Below are 18,798 nucleotides of genomic sequence, written 5' to 3' on the forward strand. Positions count from 1 at the left end.
ATTCATATCCATAGGATCTCATTTATTCTTCTCAACTGCACAGTGAAGGAGGCATTGTTTCCCCCACTTTCTATGTGAGTGAATGGAGGGATGAAAAGGCTACATAATCTCAGGAATACATGAAATACCCAGGATTCAAGCCTGACTCCATATGGCTTCAAAGCCTTAATTAACAGCTGCTGGAGTGATTCTCTCCCTGAAACCAGTCACTGACATGTGAACTCATGACCCATAGGGTCGTATTATGAAAAATCCAACCAACTAGCATTAGCAAAGAGCTAAGGGCACTAGTTATACCTGGAATGCCCAAGTAGTCAGCCATCTAACTAAAGATTACACACAAGCAATTCTTGTTGGCTGCCCCCGGTGTGGGTGATTGTTGTGAGGTAATATGTTAAGAGAAGCAGAGTAAAATAGCTGAAGCATATTGTGTGTGCCTCTTATATTACGCAGACGTTTGTTCAGGGATGGCAGTGAGTACCCTGACTGAGACCCAGCGTTGTGAATGATTCAGGCAAGTGTGGTGGGCAGCCCTAGAAAGATTCTGTGGGAAGCCAGGAAGGTCTGTGTGTCAAGGGGATAAGAGAGAGGTGCATGCAGTACAGTATCTGCATGGAGAACATAGTTAATGATTAATGAATGTTCACTTGCCTTCACCCACCCCTTCCTCTGTTTACCATGGCTCCTTTTTACTTTCTCCCACAGTGGAAGAAGAAATGCATTGTCCAAGTCAAAACAACTTTGAGCTTTTCATAACAAGAAGGAACAGACTAATAGGACTTACGGAAATGAACCCACAAAGGCCTCCCACATTCCTGGATACAGTTTTAAATAAGCCCCCTGCTGAGATCAGTATACAAGACTACCACTGAGATGAATGAGAAGAAAACAAACAAATCAAGACTTCAAAGTGAAACCTGACAGTGGATTACAAACAACAGCTGATGCCAACCCAGGAAGACCTAGAAATATGGAGGTAGACAACACCAAACCTAGACTCAACCATCCCTACAAACAACACACCCAAACACACTGGCATAATGAGAAGACAGAGAAGTGCAATCGAAATGAAACCACAAGAGAAATCTCCAGAAAAGGAACTGAGTGATATGGAAATAACCAAACTGCCAGATACAGAGTTTAGAATAATGATTGTTAGGATGCTTAGGGATCTTAGAACAACAATGGATGGTTATTATGAACACCTAAATAAAGAGATAGCAAGTATAAAAAAGGACATTGAAATATTAAAAAAGAATCAGTCAGAGGTGATAAATACAATATCAGAAATGAAGACCACAATGGAAGGAATTAAAAGCAGAATGGATAAAGCTGAGGATCAAATCAGTGAGTTGGAGGACAAGATGAAAAAAGACACGGAAGCAGAGCAGAAAACAGAAAAGAGACTCAAAAAGTCTGAGGAAACTCTGAGAGAGCTCTGTGACAACATGAAGAAAAATAACATCCACATCATAGGGGTTCCTGAAGAAGAAGAGGAAAAAAAAGGGGGGATAGAAACTTGATTCAATAAAATCATAGCTGAAAACTTCCCTAAATTGATGCAAGGAAAGGTCTCACAAGTTCAGGAAGCAAAGAGAACTCCATTAAAGAGAAACCCAAAAATACCTACACCGAGACACATCATAATTAAAATCCCAAAGCTAAGCAATAAAGAGAAAATATTAAAAGCTGCTAGAGAAAAGAAGGCTATCACCTACAAAGGAGCCCCCATAAGGATAACATCAGACTTCTCACAGACACTTGATGCCAGAAGGGAATGGTAAGAAATATTCAAAGTAATGCAGAACAAGAGCCTACAACCAATACTACTTTATCCAGCAAGGCTATCATTTAAAATTGAAGGAGAAAATAAAAGCTTACAAGACAAAAAAAAACCTCAAGGAATTGATTACAACCAAACCAATGCGGCAGGAAACATTAAGGGGCCTGCTGTACACAGATCAAACAATTACATATCAATAATAACCTTAAATGTAAATGGATTAAATGATCCAATCAAAAGACATAGGGTAGCTGCATGGATAAGAAAAGAGGACCCGTACATATGCTGTCTACAAGAAACACACCTTAAAACATAAGATGCACATAACTTGAAGGTAAAAGGATGGAAAAAAAATATTTCATGCAAATGGAAATGAAAAAAAAGCTGGATTAACAATACTTATATCAGACAAAATGGTCTAAAGAAGGTCACTACATACTGATAAAGGGAGCAATCCAACAGGAAGATATAACCATCATAAATATCTACACACCTAATATAGAAGCACCTAAATATATAAAGCAGACTTTGATGGATATAAAGGGCGAGATACTATAATAGTGGGAGATTTAAATACCCCACTAACATCATTAGATAGATCCTCAAGAAAGAAAATTAAGAAAGAAACAGCAGACATAAAGGAAAAACTAGATTAACTTGATTTAACAGATATTGTTAGAGCCTTTAACCCTAAGGCAGCAGAATATACATTCTTTTCAAGTGCTCATGGTACGTTCTCTAAGATAGACCACATGTTAGGACACAAAAGCAGTCTCAACAAATTTAAGAAGATTGAAATCATATCCACCATTTTCTCTGATCACAATGGCATTAAACTAGAAATCATCCACAACAGAAAAACTCAAAAATACTCAAACACATGGAAACTAAATACCATGTTATTAAATAACAAATGGGTTAACAATGAAATCAAAGAAGAAATAAAAAAATTCCTAGAAACAAATGATAATGAGCAAACAACAACTCAAAATTTATGGAACACAGCAAAAGCAATCCTGAGGGGGAAATTCATGGTGCTACAGGCATTCCTTAAGAAGCTTGAAAAAACTCAAATAAACAACCTAACCCTTCATCTAAAAAAACTAGAGAGAGAACAGCAAGTAAGGCCCGGAGGTAGTAGAAGGAAGGAAATAATAAAGATCAGAGCGGAAATAAATGACATAGAAGCTAAAGAAACAATACGGAGTATATACGAAACCAAGAGCTGATTCTTTGAAAAGGTAAAAAAGATTGATGAACCTTTAACAAGACTCACTAAGAAAAGAGAGAGGACTCAAATAAATAAAATTAGAAATGAGAGTGGAGAAATAACCGACACAACAGAAATACAAAATATTGTAAGAAAGTACTATGAGGAAATGTATGCCAAAAAATTAAACAACCTAGGTGAAATGTATGCCAAGAAATTAAGGAAACAATCCCCTTCACTATTGCAAAAAAAATAAATAAAGTGCCTAGGAGTAAATTTAACCAAGGAGGTTAAAGACTTATACTCAGAAAATTATAAATACTTGAAATAGACAAATTCCTTGAAACATATAATCTTCCAAAAATCAATCTGGAAGAATCAGAAAACCTAAACAGACCGATTACAACAAAAGAAATCAAACAGTTATCAAAAAGCTCCCAGAAAACAAAACTCCTGGACTCAATGGCTTCACTGGTGAATTCTACCAAATATTCAAAGAAGAACTAACTCCTATCCTTCTCAAGCTATTTCAAAAAATTCAGGAGGAACGAACACTTCCAAGTTCCTTTTATGAGGTAAGCATAATTCTGATTCCAAAACCAGGCAAAGACAACACAAAGAAAGAAAATTATAGGCCAGTATACCTGATGAATTTAGATGCTAAAATCTTCAACAAAATATTAGCAAACCAGGTCCAGCAATACATGAAAAAAATCATACACCATGATCAAGTGGGATTTATTCTGGAGAGGCAAGAATGGTACAACATTCTTAAATCAATTAATGTGTTTTACCACATAAAAAAAAGGAAGGAGAAAACCCACATGATAATTTCAATAGATGTAGAAAAAGCATTTGATAAAATTCAGCACGTATTTATGATCAAAACTCTTAGCAAAGTGGGAATATATGGAACATACTTCAGCATGATAAAGGCCATCTATGATAGACCCACAGACAATATTATAACTAATGGACAAAAATTAAAAGCAATTCTCCTAAAATCAGGAACAATGCAGGGGTGCCCCCTTTCACCACTCTTATTCAACATAGTAATGGAAGTCCTAGCTACAGCAATCAGAGATGAACAAGAAATAAAAGGCATCCAAATTAGAAAAGAAGAAGAAAAACTACCATTATTTGCAGATGATATGATATTGTATATTGAGAACCCTAAAGTTTCAGTCAAAAAACTACTGGACCTAATAAATGACTTCAGCAAGGTGGTGGGATATAAAATTAATACACAGAAATCAGAGGCATTTTTATACATGAACAATGAACTGTCATAAAGAGAAATTAAGGAAACAATCCCCTTCACTATTGCAACAAAAAAAATAAAGTGCCTAGGAGTAAATTTAACCAAGGAGGTTAAAGACGTATACTCAGAAAATTATAAAACATTGGTAAAAGAAATCAAAAAGACACCAACAAGTGGAAGCATATACCATGCTCATGGTTTGGAAAAATAAATATAATTAAAATATCTATATTACCCAAAGCAATTTATAAATTCAATGCAATACCAATTAAAATACCAATGACATACTTTAAAGATATAGAACACATTTCCAAAAAGTTATATGGAACAAAAAAGGAACACGAATAGCCTCGGCAATCTTGAAAAAGAAGAATAAAGTGGGACGTATCACATTTCCTGATATCAAGTTATACTACAAGGCCATTGTACTCAAAACAGCTTGGTACTGGCAAGAGAACAGGCCTACAGATCAATGGAACAGAACAGAGAACTCAGAAATAAACCCACATCTTTATAGACAATTTATATTTGATAAAGGAGGTAAGAGCATACAGTGGAGTAAAGACAGTCTCTTTAACAAATGGTGTTGGGAAAACTGGACAGCTACCTGCAAAAAAATGAAACCACCAACTTACACCATTCACAAAAATAAACTCAAAATGGATAAAGGACTTAAATGTAAATCATGAAACCATAAGTATCCTGGAAGAAAACTTAGGCAGTAAGCTCACCAACATCTATCACGGCAAAATCTTTCCTGATTTATCTCCACAGGCAAATGAAATAAAAGACAGGATAAACAAATGGGACTATATCAAACTAAAAAGCTTTTGCACAGCTAAAGACAATAAGAACAGAATATAAAGACAAACCACACAATGGGAGAACATATTCGACAATACATCTGATATGGGATTAATAACCAAAATTTATAAAGAACTTGTAAAACTCAACACCAGGAAGACAAACAATCCAATCCAAAAATGGGCACAAGAAATAAATAGACACTTCTCCAAAGAGGAAATACAGATGGCCAATAGACAAATAAAAAAATGTTCAACATCACTAATCACTAGAGAGATGCAAATTAAAACCACAATGAGATACCACCTCACACCAGTCAGAATGGCCCTCATCAACAAAACAACACATGATAGGTGCTGGCAAGGATGTGGAGAAAGGGGACCCTCCTGCACTGCTGGTGGGAATGCAGACTGGTGAAGCCACTGTGGAAAACAGTATGAAGATTCCTCAAAAAATTAGAAATGAAACTGCCCTTTGATCCAGCCATCTCACTTACAGGAATATATCCCAAAACACCATATCACCGACTGAAAAAAAGAAATGCACCCCCATGTTTATGGCAGCATTGTTCACAATAGCTAAGATTTGGAAACAGCCCAAGTGTCTTTCCCTGGACGAGTGGATTAAAAAGCTGTGGTACATATATATAATGGAATACTATGGGGCTATGAAAAAGAAGGAAATATTACCTTTTGCAACAATATGGAGGGACCTGGAAACTATTATGTTGAGTGAAATAAGCCAGGCAGAGAAAGAAATATATCATATGACCTCACTCAGTTGAGGAATCCAAGGAATAATAAGAACTGAGGAAGGAAATTGAGACAGAGGAGGGATCAAAGGGACCAGAGGAAAAGAGGATGGAGGGAAAGGGGATGATAGCATGGGATAATCCTGCTTGGAAGGGGAGAGGCTGCTGTAGGGAGGGGGGCCAGGGGAATGTTGAGGGGAATAGGCGTGAGGGGGGATGAATTTGGGGTGAACTAGAATCTATGTAAACACAATTAATTTAATAAAAAATAAAGAAGAAAAAATTTTTTAAAAAAACAGGAGGGAACTGGCTCTCTTAAAATGAAAATTAATCAGAATTTAAAATGAATTTAATTAATAGCAGAGAATTTTTTTCTAATTAAAATTTTATTTCTGTGTGTCTATTGCGGATGTTTACCTATTAGGATTGCTTTCTATTTGCTTAATCAAAATTATTATTTATTGTAAGTGGCTATTGCATCACTGATAAATATTTTTATATTTAAGAATAATTTTTTAAAATATTAATGTTCTTGTCATGTGACTTTAGTCCATTTTAGGAACTCCTACTTTAATTAATATTTTCATACTCAGGTTTTTAGTTAATGGATGATATTAGTAGCTGATTATATATTGTGACATTTCCATGAAGATGCTAATAGAAAAGTAAAAAGAGTATGTTCATATCTCCTCCCTTCTTCCTCCTTTCTTTTTTTCATTTATCTTTTCTGGTATCTAAATGATTTTCTTCCTTGTTGTTGTTTTTTCCTGTGCAAATGTTTCCTCTGTTGCATGGGTCAACAACTTATCAGTGAAATGATTTCTACGTTAGTCTTGGTAAACAAGAACTGAAATAAAGGAGACAACAGAGTGTGAGTCATAACTGTTAAAGTTTCTTAAGTGTAATCAAGGCTAATTTATGCCTAGCAGTACTTTTCACCTCTGATCAACTCATGAAGTAGGAGATATATATCAGCCCCCTTATTTTTCAAAAATAAATTTTTGTTCAAAGATTATAACTGGCAAGTTGACGATTGACATTTTGGAGGGGAAGAAACTCTAGTGATATGTTACTATTTTATCACTATGAAGTTCTGTTTAAAGTTGGTCTTTAGTGAACATGGGGTTGTGGAAATTTCATTTGGCACACTTTGATAACTGGTAAAGTAGCTAGTTTAAAAAAAGAAGTCATGAAGGCAAGAAAGAATATCTGCACACATCTGAGCAGGACTTGGTCTCTGCTGTACATGCTAATGGAAAAAACCTCCAAAAGAAACTTAAAGACCTCAAAATAGAATTCTATGTGGAAGAAAGTTCTTTATTTCAATAATTATTAACTCCTTTCTGTAAGGCAGTGTTCTAAGTTCTGCAGGAAGCTGTGGTTAAGAGGATAAAGACAGACTTAAAGCTTAATTATAATCTGTCCTATCTCCTTAATAATATTACCTTCATTCTGTATTTCCAAAGATCCTTTTTTTCCCCCTGTAAATTGGAGCCCCATTATCTTACCTCCACGTCTCTCTCAAGCAAAATGGTCTGCTCTATTCCTTTCCAGTGAAGATAAAGTTGCAACCTTTAACTCCTTTAACTGTAACGTCAGAAATTAACTGCTCTCCAAGGGTTTAAAAAGTCCTGAAATTAACATTTGGTAGTGAGTGTTCAGCCATTGGAACTGGAGAGAGAAAATCTGTCCGTGGCCTCCAACATTGTTTTTTGTTTCCTTGCTTTTGCCTTCTTTTGTGTAATTTGAAGTGCTACTTAATACTTTTACATTTAAATAAACTACACAGTTTGTCTTATTTCCATAGATGTTTATTTTAAAAATCACTGGCTTGAAATTTGCTGGATTTGCTTTGAGAATTATTAATGGGTGTTCTCCAAGTTTGGCTAATATCGTAGAAACTTTTGTGCTGTGAACAGGTTACAGGGTTTTAGATGTGCTGAGATTTTTATTTTCTCAGTCCTTGAGGCAGCCAGAAGGACTTGGGTGGCCTGAGCCACCAGGCCAGAGCCCTTTCCTCCAGCAGTGGGCACATGACATGACCATGTTGGAAGGCATTGACAGGGGGAACAGGTTGTAGGCAATGTGTAGAAAGACTAAGGAAGGGACACTGATACATAATGAGGGATTATTGTATATATTTTAATCCCAATAATTTTTTTTCAAGTCAGTGGTTTTTAAAATAAATATCTATGGAAATAAAAAAACTATACCATTCATTTAAATGTAAAATGTATTAAATAGAAATTTACAGCTACCAAAATGCTCTTACACATGTGTCAAACAATATCAAAAGAGTCTGGACACTTTGCTAGAAATAACTGACAAAGATTTATTCAAGGGTCTTAGAGTATGCAAACAAGAAACACAGTAGGTAAAAAACAAAAACCCAGAAGCATTCTGAAGAGGAAAGAAATTTGAGCTCTTATAATTGAAGTCACATTCTTGAGGATAACTAGTCCTACATTCTTAGCCCTAGGATTGGTCCAGAAGGGTTATCAGTCAGATGTCAGACTGTCTGGATGATGGATGCCAGGTGATGTGGACTATAGGGAATCACCCACTTAACTTTGAATCCTCTATGATTGGATTAGGAAACTTTAGTTAAAAGCCCTGAATGAATGTCTCTTGGATGCAAACACCAAGAAGCTGTGTGAGTGAGGGACCTTTGTTTAGAAACAAAGGAATGCATGTGAACGGGCTTTAGAAAATTAGCATAGAGGTTCTAGATTGCCCCTTCCTTTGTGCTTGTTAACTAGCAAAAGAAAAGAATGTACTGACCAAGTGAACCCCTTCTCTAGGTCAGCAATATGACCATTAGTCATTCATTCCCCTTGTCACCTGATCTCCTTCCCTTGTAATCCTGTTCTGCTTCTGATCAATAAAAGTTAAGGGAGAAGAAGATTCAAGAGGTCCTCTTTGCCTCCCTTGGCAGGCCTCCCCCTCTCTTCCTCTTGACATAATTTTGTATCTTGAGTAGGTTTCTTCCACGTGACACTGGTAGTTCCCAGCAGGCTAGAGTACTACAGTGGAGGATAGGCACCGCAGGTCTGGTCATGTCTTGAGTTCTGTAGGGGATAGTCAGAGTTCTCTACAGGCAAGTAAATTTCTGAGCATTGATACGAGACTGTAAAGTTCAAAAGTTTAAGTGTCCTGGCTAGTTAAAGCAAGAATATAAAAGTTTCCTCATCACCAGGGGTCCCCAAACTTTTTACACAGGGGGCCAGTTCACTGTCCCTCAGACTGTTGGAGGGCCGTACTATAAAAAAAAACTATGAACAAATCCCTATGCACACTGCACATATCTTATTTTAAAGAAAAAAAACAAAATTGGAACAAATACAATATTTAAAATAAAGAACAAGTAAATTTAAATCAACAAACTGACCAGTATTTCAATGGGAACTATGCTCCTCTCACTGACCACCAATGAAAGAGGTGCCCCTTCCAGAAGTGCAGTGGGGGCCGGATAAATGGCCTCAGGGGGCCGCATGCGGCCCGCGGGCCGTAGTTTGGGGACCCCTGCTCATCACCTTAGCCTGTTTGATTTGAACAATTTAGCAGCTTGACCGTAGTGACGCCATCTTATTTCTTTACTCTATTCCTCACTTGCATTCTTTCACTTGGTCCTTCCAGTCGCCCTAGGGATGCAGGATAGGGTGCAAACTGTCTCCACAACTAATGTAATGTTCATAGATTTAACAAAGGGCTTACATGTGTTGAACACTTTATTTTTTTTGTGACAGAGAGAGAGAATGAGAAGCATCAATTCTTCGTTGAAACTCCTTAGTTATTCATTGATTGCTTTCTCCTGTGTGCCCTGACTGGGCAGCTACAGCAGAACAAGGGACCCTGTTTCAAGCCAGTGACCTTTGGGCTCAAGCCCGTGACCATGGGATCATGTCTATGATCCATGTTCAAGCCCACAAACCTGCACTCAAGCCGGTGACCTCAGGGTTTTTAACCTGGCGACCTCAGGGTTTTGAACCTCTGCATCCAAGTCCAACACTCTTATCAACCGTGCCACTGCCTAGTCAGGCTGTGTTGAACAATTTTTAGCATTGTATCTTTATTTTATTAATAAATTTTAAAAGAATGCAGATTTTAAAAGGAAAGCACAGTGAACATAGTGTCTATTTTCTTTTGTATATGAAGCAATACTAGTTCTAGAAGTTTGCTAAATATTACTCCACTTATTTTACTACTGCTAAGGCCAGAGAAGAGGCTCTTAGAAGACTCCCTCACAAATTACTTGATTTCTGCAAGCCTCAGTTTCCTTTTCTACAAGAAGAGATTAAATAATCCTAACATCATAGGGTCAATGTATGGACAAAAGGAGAAAGATATATGTAAAACACCTGCCACAAGGCTGAGTACATTCTAAGTATATTGATCTATTCTATAAGATTGATGAGTATATGTAATAATTTTTGTTACTCCTCCCAGGTACAACAAAAACTTAGAAGAAGCTGAAAGAATTGGGATAAGGAAAGCTATTATGGCCAACATTTCTATGGGTGCTGCTTTCCTGCTGGTCTATGCATCATATGCTCTGGCATTCTGGTATGGGACCACGTTGGTCCTCTCAGGAGAATATTCTATTGGAAAAGTACTCATTATAAGTGCTGTTGTAGTAAGAAAGGAATCACTGCTAAAAATGCCAATGAAATTGAGTGTATTGGCTTCACTGTTGGAAGATATATTTTGAAGAACAATTGAATAACACAAAGAGATATGAACTCTTTGTGTGGAAAATAAATTAGATGTATTTAACAACCAGTTTTGTCTTTTTTGTAATCCCATTGCATAGTTTATCCTGTAGCCTAAATAATATTAATCTCATTAGTCTCTACAGTGTGAACTTTTCATTTGTTGTGATTATTTCTTTGTGCCAGACCCTATGCTAAGCCCTTTACTTTGATATTCTGATTTAATGTTCATAACAACTAATAGCAAAATATACTTTAACTTTTTAAACTTTTGAATGATGGCTCATGCACCTCACCAATTTCTGGAAGTATAAAGAATTACTCTCCCTAAAAGCATGTGCTGTTTGGAGGTTCTCTGCCTTACAGATCTTTGTATAAGTAGAGAAGGCTTGCCATTTGATGCTGTCCCTCTGTATTTAAAGACAATGAAAAATTCACTAACCAATCTCAATCTGCATCTTGATCTAATAAAGTACATATTGTTAAAAATGTCACTCAGTTCCTTTTTCATAGGCCAAGCATAAGTTTATTCAGTTAACGATAGGCTGTATTTTGTTGAGTCCTTCAAAACAGATCTCTTTCATAAGAAACAGATTGGTAATGTGAGCAGGGTAATTGCATCTGTTGTTTCTTCAGACCGTTGCCTTGCCCAAAATGTATGGGACTATTTAGTTAATGGTTTTAACCAAAAAGTTTTCATTAGGATAGTGAAACTTTGGGTGAGCCTAGGTTGTGAAAAGAGAAGTATTCTGCTTAATTATGATGTAAACAAGCAGTTTAAGATCCACTGTCCATTGAATTCAGATCTTCCTTACAAATTGGAAGCATCCAGTATAGGGAGTTTTGATTTGATATGAGGCCAACTTGGTTCAAATTTAAGTTGTACAACTTTTAGCTGTATGACTTGGGGTGGCTATCTTAACTTTTCAAGCCTTCATATCTCTTGCCAGATGAAAATGACAGTATTGGTGTAAGGACTAATTGATAAAATGAGTATAGAATCCCTTAGCAAAATTCCTTCTATGTAGATTATTGGGTACTATAATTACTGTGTGATTTAGAAAAGAATAAATAGTGATATTAGTTCTCTTTAACCATGATGAGAAAGAAAGTTAAATATTCACCAATTAGAAACTGATTTGGGGGAGGAAAAAGATGGCAGCAGAGTAGGCGGGTGCACAGACGCCCAGCTCTCACCACCAAACTGGAATACAAATCAATTTAGGAAAAATCAGCATGAAAAACCAACTCTGAACTGTAAGAACAGCTCTCAAAAACCAAGGAGCAAAGAAGAAGCCACAACAAACCTGGTAGGGAGCTCCTGAATCTCCTCTGCTTACAAGAACGGGGGGGGGGGTGAGGCTGAAAGCACAGAGGGGATCTCACACAGGGAAAAGAGTAGAAACTACTGCTCACAGCCACTTGCCTGCCGACCAGGGAGCAAGGTGTGTTGAAAAGACCAGCTTATCTCCCAAGTGGAAAGGACAGGGAGAGGGACAGACTGTGAGGGGCTAAGGAATGCAGGAATCGAACTAAAAAAGCTGGCTCATTCGTGCTGGAGGCGGCCATAGCTGGGGGAGGGACTGAACCTTTCACAAAACAGAGCTGAAGTGCTTCCGGATCAGAGATCTCCGGATATCTATCCAGCTCCAATCAGCGCAACAAGACACAGCTGAAAACAAGAAGTGGGGAGAAGGGGCAGTAACTCAGGTCTCCATGGAGATCTGAGATACACCTCCCCCTACTGAAGCTGAGAAAACACCCTGCCCCCAGTGAGATTAGCTGGCTAAAGAGGCCTTCAGAGTCTCAGGTTACACCCATGGCACTCCTGGATACAGTTTCAAGGAAGCCCCCTGCTGAGATCAGTAAACAAGACTATCACCTATTAAGAAAACAAACAAATCAAAACTTCAAAGCTGTCCAAATCCGAAAGTGGATTACAGATAACAGCTGATACCAATCCAAGAAGACCTAGAAATAACACAACTGAAAACTGGAGGCAGACAACACCAAGCCTAGACTCAACCAACTCTACAAATAAAACACCCAAAAACAGATAATGAGAAGACAAAGAAGTGCAATCCAAATGAAACCAAGAGACACCTTCAGGAGATGAACTGAGTGATATGGAAATAATCAAACTTCCAGATGCATAGTTCAAAATAATGACTGTAAGGATGCTTAGGGATCTTAGAACAACAATGGATGGTCATTATAAACACCTAAATAAAGAAATAGCAAGTATAAAAAAGAATCAGTCGGAGATGACAAATACAATATCAGAAATAAAGACCACAATGGAAGGAATTAAAAACAGGATAGATAGAGCAGAGGATCAAATCAGCGAGTTAGAGGACAACTGGAATGAAGGCATGAAAGCAGAGAAGAAAAGAGAAAAGAGACTCAAAAAGTCAGAGGAAACTCTTAGAGAGCTCTGTGACAACATGAAGAGAAATAACATTCACATCATAGGGGTTCCTGAAGAAGAAGAAAAAGAACAAGGAATAGAGACTTTTTTCAATCATATCATAGCTGAAAACTTCCCTAAATTAATGCAAGAGAAACTCTCACAAGCCCAAGAAGCACAGAGAACTCCATTAAAGAGAAACCCAAAGAAACCTACACCAAGACACATCATAATTAAAATACCAAAGCTAAGCGATAAAGAGAAAATATTAAAAGCTGCAACAGAAAAAAAAGTTATCAACTACAAAGGAGCCCCCATAAGGATGACAACCGACTTCTCAACAGAAACACTTGAGGCCAGAAGGGAAGGGCAAGAAATATTCAAAGTAATGCAGAACAAGAACCTACAACCAAGACTACTTTATCCAGCAAGGCTATCGTTTAAAATCGAAGGAGATATAAAAAGCTTCCCAGACAAAAACAAATGAAAGAATTCATTACAACCAAACCAATGCTGCAGGAAATGTTAAGGGACCTGTTGTAAACAGATCAAAGTGGGAAAAAAATATAGCAAAAAAGGAATACACCTTTAAAGAAGAAAATGGCAATAACTACATATCAATAATAACCTTAAATGTAAATGGATTAAATGATCCAATCAAAAGACATAGGGTAGCTGCGTGGATAAGAAAACAGAACCCATACATATGTTGTCTACAAGAGACACACCTTAGAACAAAAGACACACATAGATTGAAGGTAAAAGGATGGAAAAAAACATTTCATGCAAACGGAAATGAAAAAAAGCTGAGGTAGCAATACTTATGTCAGACAAATTGGACTTTAAAACAAAGGATATAGTAAGAGATAAAGAAGGCCACTACACAATGATAAAGGGAGTAATCCAACAGGAAGATATAACTATTATAAATATCTATGCACCTAATATAGGAGCACCCAAATATATAAAGCAGACTTTGATGGATTTAAAGGGCAAGATCAACAGCAATACTATAAAAGTACGGGATTTCAATACCCCACTAACATCACTAGATAGATCCTCAAGAAAGAAAATTAACAAAGAAACAGCAGACTTAAAAAACACACTAGATCAACTCGATTTAATAGATATCTTCAGAACCTTTCACCCTAAAGCAGCAGAATATGCATTCTTTTAAAGTGCTCATGGTACATTCTCTAGGATAGACCACATGTTAGGGCACAAAAGTGCTCTCAACAAATTTAAGACTGAAATCATATCAAGCACTTTCTCCGATCACAACGGCATGAAACTAGAAATGAATCACAACAGAAAAGCTCAAAAATTCTCAAACACATAGAAACTACATAGCAGGTTGTTAAATAATGAATGGATTAAGAATGAGATCAAAGAAGAAATTAAAAAATTCCTAGAAACGAATGACAATGAGCATACAACAATTCAAAATTTATGGGACACAGCGAAAGCAGTGCTGAGAGGGAAGTTCATAGCACTACAGGCACACTTTCAGAAGCTAGAAAAAGCTCAAATAAACAACTTTACCCTGCATCTAAAAGAATTAGAAAAAGAACAGCAAGTAAAGCCCAAATGTAGTAGAAGGAAAGAAATAATAAAGATCAGAGCAGAAATAAATGACATAGTGGCTAAAGAAACAATACAGAGAATCAATGAAACTAGGAGCTGGTTCTTTGAAAAGGTAAACAAGATTGACGAACCTTTAACTAGACTCACCAAGAAAAAGAGAGAGAGGACTCAAATAAAATTAGAAATGAGAGGGGAGAAATAACAACTGACACAACAGAAATACAAAATATTGTAAGAAAATACTATGAAGAACTGTATGCCAAAAAACTAGACAACCTAGATGAAATGGAAAAATTCCTTGAAACATAAAATCTTCCAAAAATCAATCTGGAAGAATCAGAAAACCTAAACAGACCAATTACAACAAATGAGATTGAAACAGTTATCAAAAAACACCCAACAAAGAAAAGTCCGGGGCCCGATGGCTTCACAACAGAATTCTACCAAATATTCAAAGAAGAACTAACTCCTATCCTTCTCAAACTATTTCAAAAAATTCAAGAGGAAGGAAGACTTCCAAGCTCCTTTTATGAGGTGAGCATAATTCTGATTCCAAAACCAGGCAAAGAAAACACAAAGAAAGAAAATTATAGACCAATGTCTCTGATGAATATAGATGCTAAAATCCTCAACAAAATATTAGCAAACCGGATCCAACAATATATGGAAAAAATCATACACCATGATCAAGTGGGATTTATTCTTGGGAGGCAAGGCTGGTAAAATATTTGTAAATCAATCAATGTGATTCATCACATAAACAAAAAGAAGGAGAAAAACCATATGATAATTTCAATAGATGCAGAAAAAGCATTTGATAAAATCCAGCACCCATTCATGATCAAAACTCTCAGCAAAGTGGGAATACAGGGAACATACCTCAACATGATAAAAGCCATCTATGAGAAACCCACAGCCAACATCATACTCAATGGGCAAAAATTAAAAGCAATCCACTTAAGATCAGGAACAAGGCAGTGGTGCCCCCTTTCACCACTCTTATTTAACATGGACCTGGAAGTCCTAGCCACAGCAATCAGATATGAAGAAGAAATAAAAGGCCTTCAAGTTGGAAAAGAAGAAATAAAACTATCATTATTTGCAGATGATATGATATTGTATATAGAAAACCCTAAAGTCTCAGTCAAAAAGCTACTGGACCTGATAAATGAATTCAGCAAAGTGGCAGGATATAAAATCAATACTCAGAAATCTGAGGCATTTTTATACATCAACAATGAACAGTCAGAAAGAGAAATTAAGGAAACAATCCCCTTCACAATTACAACCAAAAATATAAAGTATCTATGAGTAAACTTAACCAAGGAGACTAAAGGCTTGTACTCCAAAAATTACAAAGCATTGATAAAAGAAATCAAGGAAGATACAAACAAGTGGAAGCATATACCGTGCTCATGGTTAGGAAGAATAAACATCATTAAAATGTCTATATTACCCAAAGCAATCTATAAGTTCAATGCAATACCAATTAAAATACCAATGACATACTTCAAAGATATAGACCACATATTCCAAAAATTTATATGGAACCAAAAGAGAACACGAATAACCACAGCAATCTTAAAAAAGAAGAATAAAGTGGGAGTTATCACACTTCCTGATATCAAGTTATACTACAAGGCCATTGTACTCAAAACAGCCTGGTACTGGCATAAGAACAGGCATATAGAGGAATGGAACAGAACAGAGAACCCAGAAATAAACCCACAGTTTTATGGACAACTGATATTTGACAAAGGAGGTAAGGAAATACAATGGAGTAAAGACAGCCTCTTTAACAAATGGTGTTGGGAAAATTGGACAGCTGCCTGCAAAAAAATGAAACTAGATCACCAGCTTACACCACTCACGAAAATAAACTCAAAATGGACAAAAGACTTAAATGTAAGCCATGAAACCATAAGCATCTTAGAAGAAAACATAGGCAGTAAGCTCTCGGACATCTCTCAGAGCAATATATTTGCTGATTTATCTCCACAGGGAAGTGCAATAAAAGACAGGATAAACAAATGGGACTATATCAAACTAATAAGCTTTTGAACAGCTAAAGACAACAAGAACAGAATAAAAAGACAAACTACACAATGGGAGAACATATTTGACAATACGTCTCATAAGGGGTTAATAACCAAAATTTATAAAGCACTTGTAAATCTCAACACCAGGAAGACAAACAATCCAAAAATGGGCAAAAGAGATGAATAGACACTTCTCCAAAGAGGACATACAGATGGCCAATAGGCATATGAAAAAATGCTCAACATCACTAATCATTAGAGAAATGCAATTAAAACCACAATGAGATATCACCTCACACCAGTCAGAATGGCCCTCATCAACAAAACAACACAGAATAAGTGCTGGCGAGGATGTGGAGAAAAGGGAACCCTCCTGCACTACTGGTGGGAATGCAGACTGGTGCAGCCACTGTGGAAAATAGTATGGAGATTCCTCAAAAAACTGAAAATCGAACTGCCTTTTGACCCAGCTATCCCACTTTTTTAGGAATATACCCCAAGGACACCATAGAATGGCTCCAAAAGGAGAAATGCACCCCCATGTTTGTGGCAGCATTGTTCACAATAGCGAAGATCTGGAAACAGCCCAAGTGTCCATCAGAGGACGAGTGGATTAAAAAGCTTTGGTACATATATACTATGGAATACTACTCAGCCATAAGAAATGATGACATCGGATCATTTATAATAACATGGATGGACCTTGATAACATTATACTGAGTGAAATAAGTAAATCAGAAAAAAAACTAAGAACTATATGAATCCATACATAGAAGGGACATAAAAATAAGACTCAGAAACATGAACAAGAATGTGATGGCAACAGGGGTGGGGGATTGGAGGAGGGGGGATGGGGTGAAGAAGGAGAGAGGGGTTGGGGGAGGGGAGGGGCACAAAGAAAACCAGATAGAAGGTGACAGAAGACAATTTAACTTTGGGGGAGGGGTATACAGCACAATCAAATGTCAAAATAATCTAGAGATGTTTTCTCTCAACATATGTACCATGATTTATCAATGTCACTGCATTAAATTTAATAAATAAATAAATAAAAGAAAAAAAAGAAACTGATTTGGGCAAAATGAAAAAAAAAACAAAACCCAAAACGAAAATCGGTTTATCAGACCTCAAAGACAACACAGTTTGATAGAGGAGGGGAAAAAAAGACAGCCTAATAAAGAATAATGCCTTAGGTATGTGTGCTTTATAATTTACAAAGTTTTTTTATATATACTGTTTCATTTGGTATACCAGCTCTAAGGTTGCTGGGTTGGGAAAACAGAATCTTGCCTGTTTTCACAAATGAAAAATTGAAGCCCAGAAACTAGAGGAATTGCCCTAAGACATATAGCCAGTTAGTACTAATTCCAAGATTCAGAGCTAAATATTCTATGTCTTTTACGAGGCTTTATCCTCTGCTGATGATCTAAACCAAAATTCTTGGTCATTCAAGAAATATGAAAACATTAGATTATAATATTGTGGTCCCATTGAACTTCCACCATTGTTTCAGTGAGCAAGTAAAACTAATTTTGCATTTTAAATTGAAGAGGACTAAAACTTTTAAAAATATTTTAACACTCAATATTTATATGTTGCCTTGCCATTTTAAAATTTAATCCATTGTGTGTTAAAAGAAAACTATATGAAAAAAATTGTATGAAACACTACCTAAATAACTTGATGGGTTTTCTTCACATTCTTTAGGTTTTCCTGTCTGTATTAGTTGGGGCTTTTAGTATTGGACATGCATCTCCAAGCATTGAAGCATTTGCAAATGCACGAGGAGTAGCTTATGAAATCTTCAAGATAATTGACCATGTAAGTCTAGGCTGGCTATTTATCCAGCTTTTTAAAAGTTTTTCTATTTAAAGTTAGATTTATCATTTCTTCTAACTCTCCACAAATATCCCTGAAAGGAGTTTCTGTGACTTAGTAATCTTCTGAAATTTTATTGCTTTAGAAACCAAGCATTGACAGCTATTCGAAGAATGAATACAAACCAGATAATATTAAGGGAAATTTGGAGTTCAAAAATGTCCACTTCAGTTACCCATCTCGAAAAGAAGTTAAGGTACAATGATAAATGATTAATCCAAGATTCAACAATGTATTGGATGAAGAGTTTCTGGTTCTTTCCTTTAGAGATTGTGAAAGAATATGGTTATTTAAACCTCGTTTTGAATTTAACTGTCAGTTCATATTCCAATGTCTGTGTATTGCTTTTATTTTTTTCTCTTGAAACTGAT

General features: G+C 36.4%; 2 protein-coding genes across 2 annotated transcripts in view; both read left to right on the plus strand.

Moving 5' to 3' along the window:
• Positions 1-18,798, plus strand: part of LOC136310688 (ATP-dependent translocase ABCB1-like) — a 147,040-nt gene that overhangs the window by 66,077 nt on the left and 62,165 nt on the right. Inside the window, 3 exon segments of the mRNA XM_066239531.1 lie at positions 10,256-10,436; positions 18,257-18,370; positions 18,513-18,623. Coding sequence (XP_066095628.1) covers positions 10,256-10,436; positions 18,257-18,370; positions 18,513-18,623 — 406 coding nt within the window.
• Positions 18,353-18,798, plus strand: part of ABCB4 (ATP binding cassette subfamily B member 4) — a 237,629-nt gene continuing 237,183 nt past the window's right edge. The window contains exons 1-2 of the mRNA XM_066240437.1: positions 18,353-18,370; positions 18,513-18,623. The gene's annotated coding sequence lies outside the window, so the exon portion shown is untranslated. The remainder of the gene's footprint in view (positions 18,371-18,512; positions 18,624-18,798) is intronic.

This window comes from Saccopteryx bilineata, chromosome 7 (genome assembly GCF_036850765.1).
Source record: "Saccopteryx bilineata isolate mSacBil1 chromosome 7, mSacBil1_pri_phased_curated, whole genome shotgun sequence".
Classification (NCBI taxonomy): Eukaryota; Metazoa; Chordata; class Mammalia; order Chiroptera; family Emballonuridae; genus Saccopteryx; species Saccopteryx bilineata.